This window comes from Pundamilia nyererei, unplaced genomic scaffold, assembly GCF_000239375.1.
Source record: "Pundamilia nyererei isolate P.nyererei 1_Seehausen unplaced genomic scaffold, PunNye1.0 scaffold00042, whole genome shotgun sequence".
NCBI classification, from domain to species: Eukaryota; Metazoa; Chordata; class Actinopteri; order Cichliformes; family Cichlidae; genus Pundamilia; species Pundamilia nyererei.
Window position 1 is genome coordinate 3,674,493 of NW_005187443.1, and position 13,999 is coordinate 3,688,491.

Genomic DNA, 13,999 nt, shown 5'->3' on the forward strand with positions numbered 1-13,999 from the left:
GCTCTTTCCAAGGAGTAGGATGCTACTTTCTCACAGTGGAAAATGCTGACTTGCCAGATAGGCAGTCCAATAACAACAGGAGAAACTGTACAAGGAACATATCCAAAATTTTAAGCCAAGCTATCTGCTAATGTCTCTCTTATACAAAACTATATTTTTTGTGTTTTTGCTACAGATTTAAAACAGTTTTAACAAAAAAAAAGCAACATCAAGTACATCATTCCTTATTGTAAACCACAATCAACACTAACAGTAAATAGTACTTTGTCATAATCTTTATTACAAGATATTAGGCCACTGTACAAATCAGTGTGAATCGTACAGTACAACGCAGAGTTAAGACTGTTTCTCGAGGTTTGTCATTCAAAGCTGTATACGAGGTGCTTCAAGAATACACAAGATTTTCAGAATTTTCTGCCATGCATGCATGATTTTATATTTGCCATGCATGAGTCGGTATTTCAGTGTTTTAAGAAAGAGCCCTAAAAAATGGCAATCCAACAAAACAATTAAACTCAACGAGTAAATGTATAAAGCACGAAAAATAACAAGTTGTCCGGTACAGTATATCCCTCATGAGATTTGGCACACACAATAATGCACAATGCAATATAAATAGTCTTTTTTTTTTGTTATCAATAAGGTGTGTACAGTCAAGTTACAGTATCAACCAATCCAGGTGAAAGCCTGGGAAGCTTACAAACAGGTGGGAGGTACACGGTATATAAATGACTCGTTAGCTGCAAAGTATGGTAACAAAAAACACTCAGGCAACATCAAGAATTGTTAAGTGAAAAAAATATCACTCTCGTTTGCTCACAGTTTTCTCAACATACAAAAAAAACACTCCCTCAGGCCTTAAGTCACTGCAAAAGACATGTTCCCAAGGATCAATAATAAATAAAGTCTTCAACACGAAACAAACCAGTTTACCAATTCCCACTTTGTGCAAGAAAATATGGGCTACCCTTTCCATATTTACAAACTGCTATTCATTTGCCCTCGCTCAAAATGAAGAGCAGAACAAATGGTACCACAGGTTTGATTGATAAGATATAGGAGAATTGTGTGCTTTAGGTTTTATATTAGATTTTTTTTGTATCCTGTCCCTGATTTCTGCATTTCGACAGCATTGCCTCCTGCCTTAACCCCCCCACCACTGCACCCCTTGCCCTCCCCCTTCCCCATTGCCTTCTCCTGCGTTTGTATTTATGGCAAAACCCTGTAGTTGAGGGTGTGTGTGTGTGTGTGTTAGTGTAAGTGTGTGTTGGGAGTGAGGGGGGAGGGTCCACTTGGGGGTCTCCTTTGCTGCCATCTCCCACCCCTGCCAGCATGTGTCATCCGGACAGCCATGACTGACTGGGAGAGGAGGGTGTGGAAGTGCTGCTTGCTGCCACATGAGAGAAAGTGCTTATATACAGTGTCTTTGGATTAAAACTGGTAAATATCGCCATAAAAAATTTAAAGAGTGTCTTTTGAGGGGGGTGGTGTGCTGACCACTCTAAGCCTCTGCCGGGGTCTTCTCTGTTCCATTTTTCTGCGCTTCGTCGTCGCCATTCTCATCCTCAATCACAACTGTGGATGACAGGGGAGAGAGTTAATGAGGGGAGGGGAAGGGGGGGGGGGGGACTCATCTTGGTGTGGCGTCTTGAAAATTCAACATCGACACAAGGGCGTCAAAGCCCTGAATCGTTAGTGCTGCAACTGTATGAGCATAAGTGATTTGTGCATGCATGAGAGCCTAAGCCCATGCAAAAAGAGCGCGATAACCACGAATGTGCATCGGCGCCTCTGATGCATATTTGGGAATGTGCAGGTGTGACTGTGTACGAGTGTCGGCTGTGCACCCACAGGTGCAAGTCTTATGTGTCTTTGTGTTTGCCCATGTCTCTGTGCACTACTGTATATAGAACTATGTCTGTCTAAATGTCTGTGCCACCACAACTGAGCCTCAGTTTTCAAGGACTATCTACCTTGGTAGATATGCAGGAATGCAGGACACACAAAAGCACATACATGGCCAGCCTGACTTGATCATGCAAACACAAAAATCTCCATCACACTGCATAGAAAATTCGTTCAGCCATTCATCTGGGAGGGGACAATCAGCACAACTCTGTTGAGCAAGATTCAGGAGGCATTTAGCGGCACGCACTGCGCATCCAACTTGTGTAGCAATGCGAACAGAATAATTAAAAAAAAAATACAATACACACGCATGCAAACAGCAGACTGGTTCGCTGACCATACACTCGACTGAACATCTCGTCAAGGCAATAGTGTTGCCGATCTGGTTTCTCAGGCAAACATCCTTAAATATGGTGCACTAACAGCCGATGTGCGCATTCACCACATCACCATACAGGCGAAAACGCCTTAATTATATAATTACCCCGTTTGCTCCTGCCTATTTGCCCGAGTTTCGGCGGACGTTTGTTCTGTGAGCCGTTGAAGAAGTTGTTGGTGTCTTGAAGACGACAGGTGAAGGAAAGGTGTCCCTCGTCGCCCTCATTTCCATAATGACTCATATTTTCTTCGTTGAAAGGCAACACTTCCGACATCTCCAAATGCGTCTTTATCACCAAGGCGCACAAACTGAAATGTATAGCTCGTCGCCAAGCTTGAACCGGCTCCTTCGTAAAAAAAAACAAAAGGGGAAAATAAACAATGAAATCTGCTGGCACGACCTAGCCCTTTCTGCGTGCCCAGAAGACACGTGTCTGTCTCCGTAGGTGCGCGACAGAAATATCAGTAACTCAAAATGTCCTCAGTTTCCCTGCTCGTGGAGGCTCGGCAACATTATTCAAAGAAAAAAGAAAATGGGGGGAGAAAAAATCCACGGGCTTTCTCTCTGTGCGTATTGCTTTGGAAATGGAGGCGCGCGTATAACCGAGCCGTGAAGCGCCCGCTGGTTTTGAGCGGCTGAACCCGTCGCACGGAAAATCTGAGGAAGAAATGCAAATTGAGGAGCGATGCAAAACACGGATCCCGGGGAGACCTGGCGAGGGAGCTGTTCGGGGGTTTTCTAGTGCAGCCCAGAGAAGCCAAGTCCAGTTGGAGTGGTGGTGTAGTACTGCCAATGCTCCTCTCTCCTCGAATGTGGACGCAATAAACACAAATGGCGATTTGAAATTCGAAGGTGGCACATAAATGGGAATCGATTCATATCTTTATGTGTGGAGGGGGGGGGAAGCAATTCCGATTGCGCCACCAGTTGACGAGCACGAAATATTAAAAACTCGAGCCTCTTTTATTAATTTTCAGATTTTTATTATTAGGGTTCGTGGGGTTTACGAGACCGTCAAACCTCACCAGATGATGGCAGTCTTTTCACAGGCTGGGATGTGACTTTTGGCCCCGTGGCGCACTTTAAGTTCCCAGCTGAGGCCCTGGTGCTGTTTTCACGTTATCGCCCACAGTATCTCGGGAAACTGCACATCAGCATTTTGGAGTGAAAAGCACGAAGGTTAGCATAAAAAAGCAGTGACTGTGTTTGTTTAAAATATAATCCATGTTACAGAAACGATGGCTAAATATCAAGTAGACCCCCCAGAAAGAAAACAGTATGTATGAATTTTTTTCTTCATAACATAATTATTCCAAATACATATGCTGTAAAAGTATAATAGGATCCACACTGAGAACATTTCGCCTCATGTTAGCAGAGAAAGCCTGAAAAGGTGTTTGGTTAAACTGATTCCTCTGGAACTTCTTTTACCACCCACTGCTGTCTACTGTTTGCATTAATCTCACTTCTATAGGTATGACAGTACAATGGACTGTCTTACAAAACAGACAGGGCATGGAGGAACGGACAGGTATTCAGTCTTGAGATAGACTATCCTTTCTCAGAGGAACTTCCCTAAATATCATTACACAGACAATGAAATGAAAAATGATATTGGAGCCTGCAGCAGAGCTAACTTTTATGTGCCGTCATGACACACCTCCTCCCTTCGGAGCTGAGGTTGCAATGATTTTATCAGAGGATCCTTCTTTCATATGAGAACATCTCAAAGAACAATATTTTTCACAAAATGTGGTTACATCGCCATCAAGACTGTTTTTTGGTCTTAAAGCTCCCAAGCAATGAAGACAAGTAACCTGATAAAATAGTAGCAGTAAACCCTTGAGAGTGTTGGATTGGGCAAGAGTGCATTTTCTTCTTGCAAATTCTATTTTTTTGTCTGCTAAATCAAGTATTTGTCATGTTTTCTTTCCTAAAGCTTCAGTGCAGCTGCTGAATAAGGTTTGATGCTAACATTATACTGAACTTGGCTCAAGTGTGTCTTCATGGAATTAGAGCTTTATGACTAGTTAAATTAGATTTTCAAAAACAAAAAGAAAGAATAAACACTGCAGTAGTTAAAACTCAGATGAACTTCTCTTTCAGGCCTGTTTGGGTGTGGTTTGTTCAAATAAATGACTCCATATATTGTCATCAGATACTGACTCAAATGCTGCCTCAAATCCTTCATTGTTTTTGCTATCTTGCATTTATCAGAGTCACAGTGAGACAGGAAGGCAGGAGGGAAGATTGAGGGAGATGCCACGCAGCAAGGTGTAGAACCAAAGGGTGCTACACGTGGCTCTGAAGTGCGAGCTGTGGGGGAAGGATTTCAAAGTACAGACAGGCACGTGCCTGCTTTTAAACAGAAATGAAATAACAACTTGTTACAATCAAGGTACGCAGAAGAGCATTTCTGAATGCGCAACATATTACAGCGTAGCTGTATCAGTGATTCAGGCTACTGATGGTGATGTAATGGTGTGGGGGATATTTTCTTCGCACAGTTTAAGCCCCTTTTGTACCAGCTGAGCATGATTAAACACCACGGCCTACCTGATTATTGTTGCAGACCACATCCATCCCTTTATGATCACAATGTACTCATCTTCTGATAACTTGTTAAGGCAGAATAACTGGACATGTCACAAAACTCAGATGATCTCACTGTGGTTTCTTGAACGTGATAATGAGTTCTGCGTAGTCAGATGGCCTCCACAGTCACCAGAACTCAGTCCAGTAGAGCACCTTTAAGATGTGCCACGAAAAAATGGGGTCCAAGCAAGTTTTAGCATTTAATGAATTACTAGTTGAGTGTATACCACACGAGAAACTGATTAAAAATAAGTGTTTGTGTTTTTGGTTTTTTTTTAGAAAGTACATGATCAGATCTTTCTATTTATCTTTTTTGTACAAAAGTCAAACTATGACCAAAACTGATTTTTGTCATTCAGCATTCAGAGCTGACACAGCTCCACACCAGCCCCAAAGTGTTTTATTGGCATCAAAAAACTTTCACAAATCTGTGAGCTCTATTACATTTACAGTAACTGTAAACGGTGCACATTCTAGTGAATCCTATAATCATAGTAATTATTTCAGAATATCCAGCGTTTAACTATATTCAAAAGGTGATCTGAATTATCACTGCAATGTTTTTCTCAACAGCCACTGCAGCTTCCAACAGAACCACTTCCTATCCATGCTAACTTAAATGTGTTTATGGGAATGTTTCCTTTCAGGCACAAATGGCTGCTTTCATTATCTCCACGGTTTGAAGCAACGCAGGTATGACCCGTAGATGGTTTGATCTATCCACCGGCGGAATCTGGACACGGCCGTGTAGACTCCAGGAAACTTAGCATCACCACAACCATTGCCCCAGGATACAACTCCATAGATCCGTCTGTCACACACCAGCGGTCCACCGGAGTCGCCCTGTAATAAATCACAATAAAACCCTTCTATTAGTTCCCATTTCACAATGTGACTCCTGGAAAAGTTTTTTGTTACCATAGTATTGATGTAAAGCTGCTTTAATTTCCCTGATGTTACATGATACACAAAGTAATACAAAGTGTCTGAACATGGGCGCCTCATAGGAGACCGTTTCAAAAAGCATTTACCGCCCAGGTGGGTCAGATATCCCAGGCATTGAAGGTTACTTGCTGTTGGTCTATTTTAGCTCAAAGAACAACATCAACTGATTCCCAAAATGCATAAATGTGAAAACTTTCTTATAAAAAAAAAAACAAGCAACAAAAACCTGAAATCGTGTAAAATGTGGCTATTGCTGTAAAAGGGACATGAAAAGATACAGATATAACAACTAATTTGCACCACTGAGCCCTGCTCCCTAAAACTAAAATAGCTGCAACACTGTCTGTGAAGCTGGATTTAAGAAATAAGTGCTTAAAGTGAAACTTTTAAAAACATGTTTAGTGCATCTTCTGTCAGTACGCGACGTCATGTGCTTGGTTGGTTGCGGCTAAAAGACTTACTTTAGTTTATGTTAGTTAACTAGCAACAGAATCAATAACCCACAGGAAAATAACAACACTAAAACTAAAAATCAGTTTAAGGGGTTCACTTTTGTGCTGCCCCTGGCTGCAACAATGAGTTTTATGTGAAGAAACCGAGGATACACTGTCTACTTTCACTCTGTCTCTTTAGCTGTGGCTGTTTGCTGTTTGGCTAGCTGCACTCAAATGGGAAAATCCACCTGTTAGCCGTAATGTTGAGGTTTGTAGAGCACTTTATAAATAAGAACAGCGAGGAGGAGTGTGAAGTCCAGAAATAAATAATGAGAAAACATGTTTTTATCTTGTGACTTTGGCCTATTGTTTCTTGGCTAATAACCAGGGGTGCACATAAGTGGTCCGCAGGTGCGGAAAATAAAATAAAAGATGCGCACCAGATAAGAAGTTGCAACGCGCGTTTGCGTACATATAAAAGGCACTGTTTTTTGTCAGCTAGAGTGGGATTTTCATGGCATATTCTGCACCACATCTCTGTGCGTTCATCATTTGTTTGAAGCCAGGTCACCTCCTGCAACCACTTTTCCGAGACTACGCGCTTCTTTTGTGGTTCGGACTCCTTCTGACATTTCTTTGGAGGTGGAGGAAAACCAAAGTAATTGCTTAAAGGAGCTTGCTTCTTCGACATCTTTAAGAGTTCTAAACAAATGTCTGTCCTCCTCCAGAAAATCTTATGTACGCAAACGCGCGTTGCTACTTTTTATCTGGTGCGCGTCTTTTATTTTGACAGCGAATGCGCACCTGCGGACTACTTATGTGCACCCCTGCTAATAACCCACATGATGTTATGCAGTTGTAGCTCCTGTAAAATTAAGTATAAGAAGGTGAAATTGTTGCCCTTCTTACAGTAAAAATTAGTTTACATGTTCCAATATTTAAATGTGCAGCATTGTGCAATAGTCTTGAGCCACCCATTGCATTTTCATGTTTTTCTTTCAAACATTTTTTCCAAGTTTTTGTTTGGGCATTGGCTGCTTTTTCACTCATTTGGGATGTGTCATTGGTTTTGGTCCCTGGGTTTTCAGTTTTTGTGAGCTCATATTTCCTTTGGATTGTGAGAATGTTTTATGTTTAGGTTTCATGTCTCCTTGGTGACTTCTTTGTTTTTTATAATTACCTTTCCTGCACCCTGTTTGGATTTTGCTTCTTTATTGGAAGAAGTCCTGCATTTAAGCTACCCTCTGGGCTGAGTTTCTGTATTCCTTGTTTAGCCAGTATTCAGTTTCCAGGCTATTCAGTTGTCGTGTTATTTTCAAGTTGTGTTTAGCTCATGTTTTGTATAGACTCTTATGGTGTACTTTATAGCCGTGTTATTTGGGTCTGATCTATTGTTTTTTCCACTGATTGTCGAGCCTTCAGCTCTTGTTAGTTTCAGTTTCTGCTGACGTTCCGATTTGCTTTGAGTTAGTTTCTCTTTGTGTTTTTTCGTGTTCCAGTCTCATCTGCTTTTGACCTTCGTCTTTCTGTGCTCCCCCGTGTTAAGTTAACCATTGTTTCCCATTCAGATGTGTCTTTCTGTTTTATTTTGGTAACTGTTCTTCTCTTTGTCTGGCGTTGTTTTTACTTCCCCCACCTCATTATTCCTATAGCTTCCAGCTGTGCGTCCTACTTGTTGTGTATCTGCTTATTATCCTGTGTGTGTATATATTGTCTCTACCTCATTTCCTTGCCCCCCTCATCCCTATGAGTGTGTTAATGCCAGACCTATGTTTTACAGAGAATCTTTTATTACTGAATGATTCAGTTCATGTTTGTGCCACAGTTTCATGAGAGAACATTTTTTTCTATGAATCATACAAGCTTTAAAGGGGCACCTAAGTCAAGATGTGAATAAGGGTTCTTTCTAAAAGACAACTTAGCAAACAACCAATTTATCCATAGCCAGATAAATTGGTTTTATCTGGCTAAAATGTAAACTTTTTGCAAGAGCTTAATCAGAAAAGGTTTCTGTGGAAGGGTGGCTGTCAAAAAGCCATTTTTAAGGTAAGGGAAGAGGGAGAAAAGACTGAGGAATGCCAGATTATACAAGAACTGGACTGAAAATCAGTGGTGACAGGCCTTATGGGCGATGAATCCAAATTTTGTCTACAGCTATCTTGGCGTCAACATGGTGGAAGCATTGCAGCCAGTGATCTTGTCAAAAGTGATGGAATTATGAACACAGAAGTATCATGGGATACCATGTAGACAGCATCTGAACAACAACAACTGTGTTTTTCAGGATGACAATGATCTCAAACAGCAAAACCATATCTGGATAGAAAAACACCTGAACACCGTCAGTCATTGCATCAGCCTCCCCAGAGCCCGGACCTCAATATTACTGAAGCAGTGTGGGATCATCTCGATAGAGACAAAGGCAGCCAACATCCAACAGGTGCTGTGTTTCAGTAATTCACTGCACCTGTTTCCCTTCTCTTTTTTTTTTTAGCAAAATATAAAGAAATAATAGACGGCTTAAGACTTTTGCATAGTACCATATCTCATGTATAATGCACTGCATGTGTGAAATACTCACATGTGGCTTTTAGGATGTAGTGGTGAAGACAAATTCCAACTGGCCAACAAGGTATGGATTTAAACTTGACTGAGTACAGCTGGTCTGCTTTTCCTTTAGAAAAGTTCTTTCTGTTTTTTGTTTTAATACTTATCTTTGAATCATATTATTAAAAATCATTATTATTGCTTGAAAAAAACAACAACACACAAGGACTTTGTCAAACACACAAGTTTTACATAGAGTTTATTTTAAACTAGTCATTCTCTACTTTGCCGAAGGTGAGACATAGCTTACTCACATACCACACGCTGAATTTCGTGTAAATTATTCTTTCACACCAACGGCCGGGCTGAAACTCTTTCACGGTGCAAATAACCAAATCATAGGTAATTTTTGCTGCTATGTAAGCGTTTACAGCAAAACTCCAGGTTTTCAGTCGTGTTGCTACTTTAAGGGTTGCTTTTCTATCTCTTATGCGATTATTACAACTGCAGTAATGTTTCAGGACAAACAGGCATGTCTCCTTAATAAAAGCTTGTAGCTCGAACCAACACTGACATGATCAACTGTATCCTTACACTGTCGGGGGGAAGAGGTTTCCAGAACTGTGTTATTGTTTTGCTCTTAAGTGAGATGATGAAAGTAGGCTCAGCTTGTGCTGTGTGATAACCATGGATGGTACCTCTGAGAGTCTATTACTTCAAAATGAGTTTCTTGCCTTTTCAAAACATCAAATGAACATGCTTGGCACAGAGGGCCGCGGCGGTGTCCAACACTCACTTACCTTGCAGCTGAAACTTTTAAAAACATGTTTTTTTTTCCTGATTAGTGAAAGGTGGTGTCTTTGTTCTTTGTACCTTGCATGCATCTTTGCCTCCAGTGCTGTAGCCAGCGCAGATCATGTTTGCTGTGATGTTTCCATTAAAGGAGTCGCTGCTGTTACACCTTGCAGTTGAGACAATGGGCACTGTGACTGTCCTGAGTGTGACAGGCACCTGGCCTCCTTCCAGACTATTGTAGCCCCACCCAGACACCCGACACACGTGGCCTTCAGCTACACCTGTCCCCTGCCTGGGAAGAGGCGCCAGCGACACGTATTTGTTCAGAACCATGGGAGCCCGCAGCTGGACAGAAAATTGTACAGTTTCCACGTGAACATGTTTTTCTTTTAAAAAAAGAAAGATGTAACAGATTAAACTTTAACAAACCACTGGTAACTTTTCTGCACCGATTCTGTGGCACCTTAATGAGCATGATGTCTGCGTTGTTGGTGCTCCTGTTGTACAGGGGATGGATGACCAAGATGCGGGGCTTAGCGTACTGCTCAGTACCCTCAAAGATGTTTACCTTGTAGTCGCCTGCCACTATCATCATTTGCTCTGCCCTAAAACACAGAAATCCATGTTGCATCACATTTGTTAACAGAGCACTAAAAAAGATGTAATCGTGTAATCGTGATCTCTTTGAAAAAGGGAAACAAAAGAAGCCTTTTCCCACAAATAATATAAGCTTAATTAACTATTTTTTTGTATTTTACTAAATGAATGAAAGACAAAGATAAAGTAAAACGACCTGAATACAAAGTCAAACTCGAAGTGTGCACAGGGCTTGATCGTGACCACCATGATATGCTTGTCTGCCAGTGAACAATGGCTTACTGTGAGCAGGCGGGGATGGGGACAGTGTGACAGAAATATGGCCAATTTCCTACATCCAGACAAGATCACACTTCACCGTCTTTCTCAGTGATGCGCCAAGGTCAGCTGACTAAATCGCATCTGTGTGCTGTTTGACTTCCCACTGGCCCCCATAGAGGTTGAGTTTGTGTCCTGACGTTACCTACCCACAGCAGAATGAATGTTTGTGTTTAGGCATCTGTTGGGACCATCTGCTCACAATAGAAAATCATGCCAAGATAACTCTGAACCACAGTGTACTGAACAAATGCCAGAGAAATGTTCCCGTCTGTGAAAGTGTTTCAGATTTATGATGGAAGTGTACATATCCTCATCCTTGATTTGTGGCTGACAATCCATTCTTTTGATCAGCTACATCTGAGTTCACAAAAATGAAGGCTGTAGAGTATAGCCAGCCCACATTTGGAAATGATGCACACAACCTGCAGTGCCTAGTGGACATTCCAGGTTATGTAGATAACCCTCTGATGTATTTACCACCTTCGGTCAAGCAAACTGCACCCTTGGCTCCCATAACCTCTGAGCTTAAAGTTAACATACTTAGTTGCTGCTTACTTACTTCACTTGTTCTTGCTACAAGTTGCTGAATTTCTTGTACCTTTTGCAGTCCCTTATTGCTACGATGCTGTTACTCTCTTACTGTGTGGATGCCCATAAATATTACATCTATGGCCATGCTGGTGGCTCTCTGCGGCTCTCTTCTCTCACAGCGAGAAGGTCCTGGGTTCAAAATCCAAGCTGTGGCATTTCTGTGTGGAGTTCAGGTTACTGTGGCTTCCTCCAACAGTCTAAGACATCCATGGGCTTAGGTTAAATGGTGTTAAACTGGCTTTAGGTGTGAATGTGAGCCTGAATGGTTGTTTGTCTCTATGTGTTAGCTCAGGAAGATTGGCAACCTGCCTCTCATCCACCCCCCTTCGACCCTTAAGTAGATAAGTGGAAGAAAATCGATGCATGTTTACTATGATGTACTAAGATCCCCTTGTTACCATAGCACTATACCTCTTTGAAACGTCCAGCCACCAACTCTTATGAAATAATAAAACTGAGAGGAAGGCTGTGCTCAATGATATTTGTTACTTTCACATAAGCTTCTTCTTTTCTTTTTTTTTTGGAGTTTAGAGGTATGCTACAGTATTTGAGTGCTAAAAGTTTGAACTTAGGAGATCGACCAAGTTATTGCAGTATATGCTGTTGTTTGTAGATTACTCAATTAACTAACTGATAAACCGTAGTTGGATTTTTTTTAGACACATGAAACTTTAGAAGTCACAGATTGCTGCTAATGGCAGATCTTGAAGATTCTTACCCGATGTTGCAGTGCGCTGCAGTCAGGACCCAGTACCTGTGAACTAGTGATCCACCACAAAAGTGTTGGCCGCTGGTGCTCTTCAGTGACACGAGGTATCTGATGGAATTTGGTGCAGCGGTGTGACCACCTACTATACGGCTCTGCATGAGCACACGGCCTGTATGGAAACATTAGCAAGCCAAGAAAGGAACATAAGTTGCGCGTGTTCTGTTTAACTTATCTTTGAAAATGAATAGGATATGAGGAAGTGGACTTTGTGAAGATTAGACACAAACGAGACACGGCTGACAGTTGTTTCCAGTCACTATTCATAAATCTAACCGTGAGCAGACTTTGAAACTGCTTTCCCCAAAACAAATTTCCATGTTCAGATTAAAAACGTATTTTTTTCATACTTTCATCAGACCTGCTTGTTGTTACCTACATGGATAGTAAAAAAAACTACAGATTTAAGCTGGGATCTACTGAGTTTTTGCAGACACATGACCAGTGCTGCAGTCATAATATGAATGGAAGTGACAGACTTGTGTGCAAACAGTCGAGCTGCTCTCCGCGCTGCAGCAGAGACTATTTTTGCTCTTTTGAAACCTGTCTGCAGTGATGAAGCACAACTTTTACTCTGAAGGCAAACCTTCAGAAACTTACTGTTAATCAGAAGAATGCCAGGTAAAAGTATAGTTAGGATACGCGGGTACTGCTGAGTGGATTTGGTTACCTAACCGTTGATGGTAGCCATATTTAAGTAGTCATATTTAAAGTTTTAAAAAATTCAACAACATTCAGACTAATTCTCAGTATCATCACGCTGAGACATAAATTGCCAAGAGTTTTTCGTAAGTACTAAGATACGTTTCTCAAGACCTTTGATTCTTTCCCCAAAACATTAAAAACACACAAAAAAATTTCAAACAACATTTACAACATTTTCTGACAGTGGCTTAATTATAAAAGGAAACTGTACAATTTGTAAATTTTGAAAGATAGCTACAAAAATGTCAAAACAAGATGCAAAAAAGAGAAATGGACTCCCAGCCACCATCTCCCTCTCCAGACTCTTTTTTTGTTAACAAGGTGATGCACTGAAACATCAGCGTACACACCCATCAGAGCCTCTGCGCGGCGGCAACAGAGGATCTGATGACATTAGGTCTTTCACTTGTTACTGCTTCCCTCATTCACAAAAGAAAAAGAACAAATAGATTATATGTTATATATATTTTAGATTGCATAAGACTTGTATAAGACTCATATTACATGTTCCTTCTTTTTTTTTTTTTTTCAATTTCATCCACAGTATACTCTGTCTCAGTTGCTCACAGTCCATCTAACATTACTGAACTGAATTTGCTCTCCCTCCTCTGCCTCCCAGATTGCTGCCATCCAATGTTGGTATCAACCTTCAGCACACCCATGCACCCATGCACACCCTACCTTTTATCAGTCCCCCCCCCCCATCATTAGCAACAAACTATGCACCGTTTTGAGCTGAGTTGAGAGTTTAAAACAATTTCTGTGCTTTAGGTGTGTTTAACTTTTGCCTCCTGAGGAAAATAAAAGTGCTTGCAGAAAGGTTAAATGATAATCTACCATTTAGGGTTTTGCTAAAAGAGTGATTGATTCAATAAATTAGCTTAGGCACACATCTGGGAGAATGGGAGCTAATGTTTTAGTAATGTGGAAAAACTCTGATTGGATATAATATTTTAAATCAAAGAAAGCTTGAATCTTTTGTTAGCAAAACTATAAAAACAAAACAGATTAGATACTCACTGTGGACTGCCATAAGCTCCAACAGCACACAACATAAACACATAAGCAGGCTCGTCATAGCAGAAGAGGTTTTTGAGCTGTTGCACCATACCAGCTGCTGAACCACTGCAGTGTCCTCTGCTCCTGTCTGCAGCCTGGTCATTCATTCCTCACAGGAAACAGTGGGTGTCAGCCCCACCAACCTTTATCCTCGAGTTTCCTTGAGGAGTTTTTAATTTCATTGTTGATCGTGCAGCAGCGCGAACCAACACTGTAGCATTGATTGAGGAGGAAAAAGAGGCGAGAGAGCAACAAAGTTCACATTCAAAACGTATCTCCTATCACAACTCTTCCTTCTGACCCTCCTGACTTGTCGAAAGGCCTTACATTGTTACTATGGCAACACTGTGGTGAGCA

General features: G+C 41.3%; 2 protein-coding genes across 2 annotated transcripts; both read right to left on the reverse strand.

Annotated features, from left to right (window-relative positions):
• Positions 1-260: 260 nt before the first annotated feature.
• On the reverse strand, positions 261-3,151 carry camk2n1a (calcium/calmodulin dependent protein kinase II inhibitor 1a). The gene is made up of 2 exons (XM_005731366.2): positions 2,393-3,151; positions 261-1,575 (listed from the first exon to the last, which is right to left on the reverse strand). Exons 1-2 carry the CDS (start codon positions 2,559-2,561, stop codon positions 1,502-1,504), a joined length of 243 nt encoding a protein of 80 aa, XP_005731423.1. The 5' UTR covers positions 2,562-3,151; the 3' UTR covers positions 261-1,501.
• A 2,350-nt stretch (positions 3,152-5,501) lies between these two features.
• LOC102204769 (trypsin) lies at positions 5,502-13,674 on the reverse strand. The gene is made up of 5 exons (XM_005731367.1): positions 13,604-13,674; positions 11,831-11,990; positions 10,067-10,208; positions 9,682-9,948; positions 5,502-5,725 (listed from the first exon to the last, which is right to left on the reverse strand). The coding sequence occupies exons 1-5, from the start codon at positions 13,659-13,661 to the stop codon at positions 5,549-5,551; spliced, it is 804 nt and encodes a 267-aa protein (XP_005731424.1). The 5' UTR covers positions 13,662-13,674; the 3' UTR covers positions 5,502-5,548.
• Positions 13,675-13,999: the final 325 nt, after the last annotated feature.

Coding starts and splice junctions, on each gene's coding strand:
- camk2n1a (XM_005731366.2), bottom strand. CDS start 2,561: ATGTCGGAAGTGTTGCCTTTCAACGAAGAAAATATGAGTCATTATGGA. Junction 1,576..2,392: donor AATAGGCAGGAGCAAACGGG/GTAATTATATAA, acceptor TGTCATCCACAG/TTGTGATTGAGGATGAGAAT.
- LOC102204769 (XM_005731367.1), bottom strand. CDS start 13,661: ATGACGAGCCTGCTTATGTGTTTATGTTGTGTGCTGTTGGAGCTTATG. Junction 10,209..11,830: donor GCAGCGCACTGCAACATCGG/GTAAGAATCTTC, acceptor TCTGTGTTTTAG/GGCAGAGCAAATGATGATAG. Junction 9,949..10,066: donor CAGACATCATGCTCATTAAG/GTGCCACAGAAT, acceptor TTTTCTGTCCAG/CTGCGGGCTCCCATGGTTCT.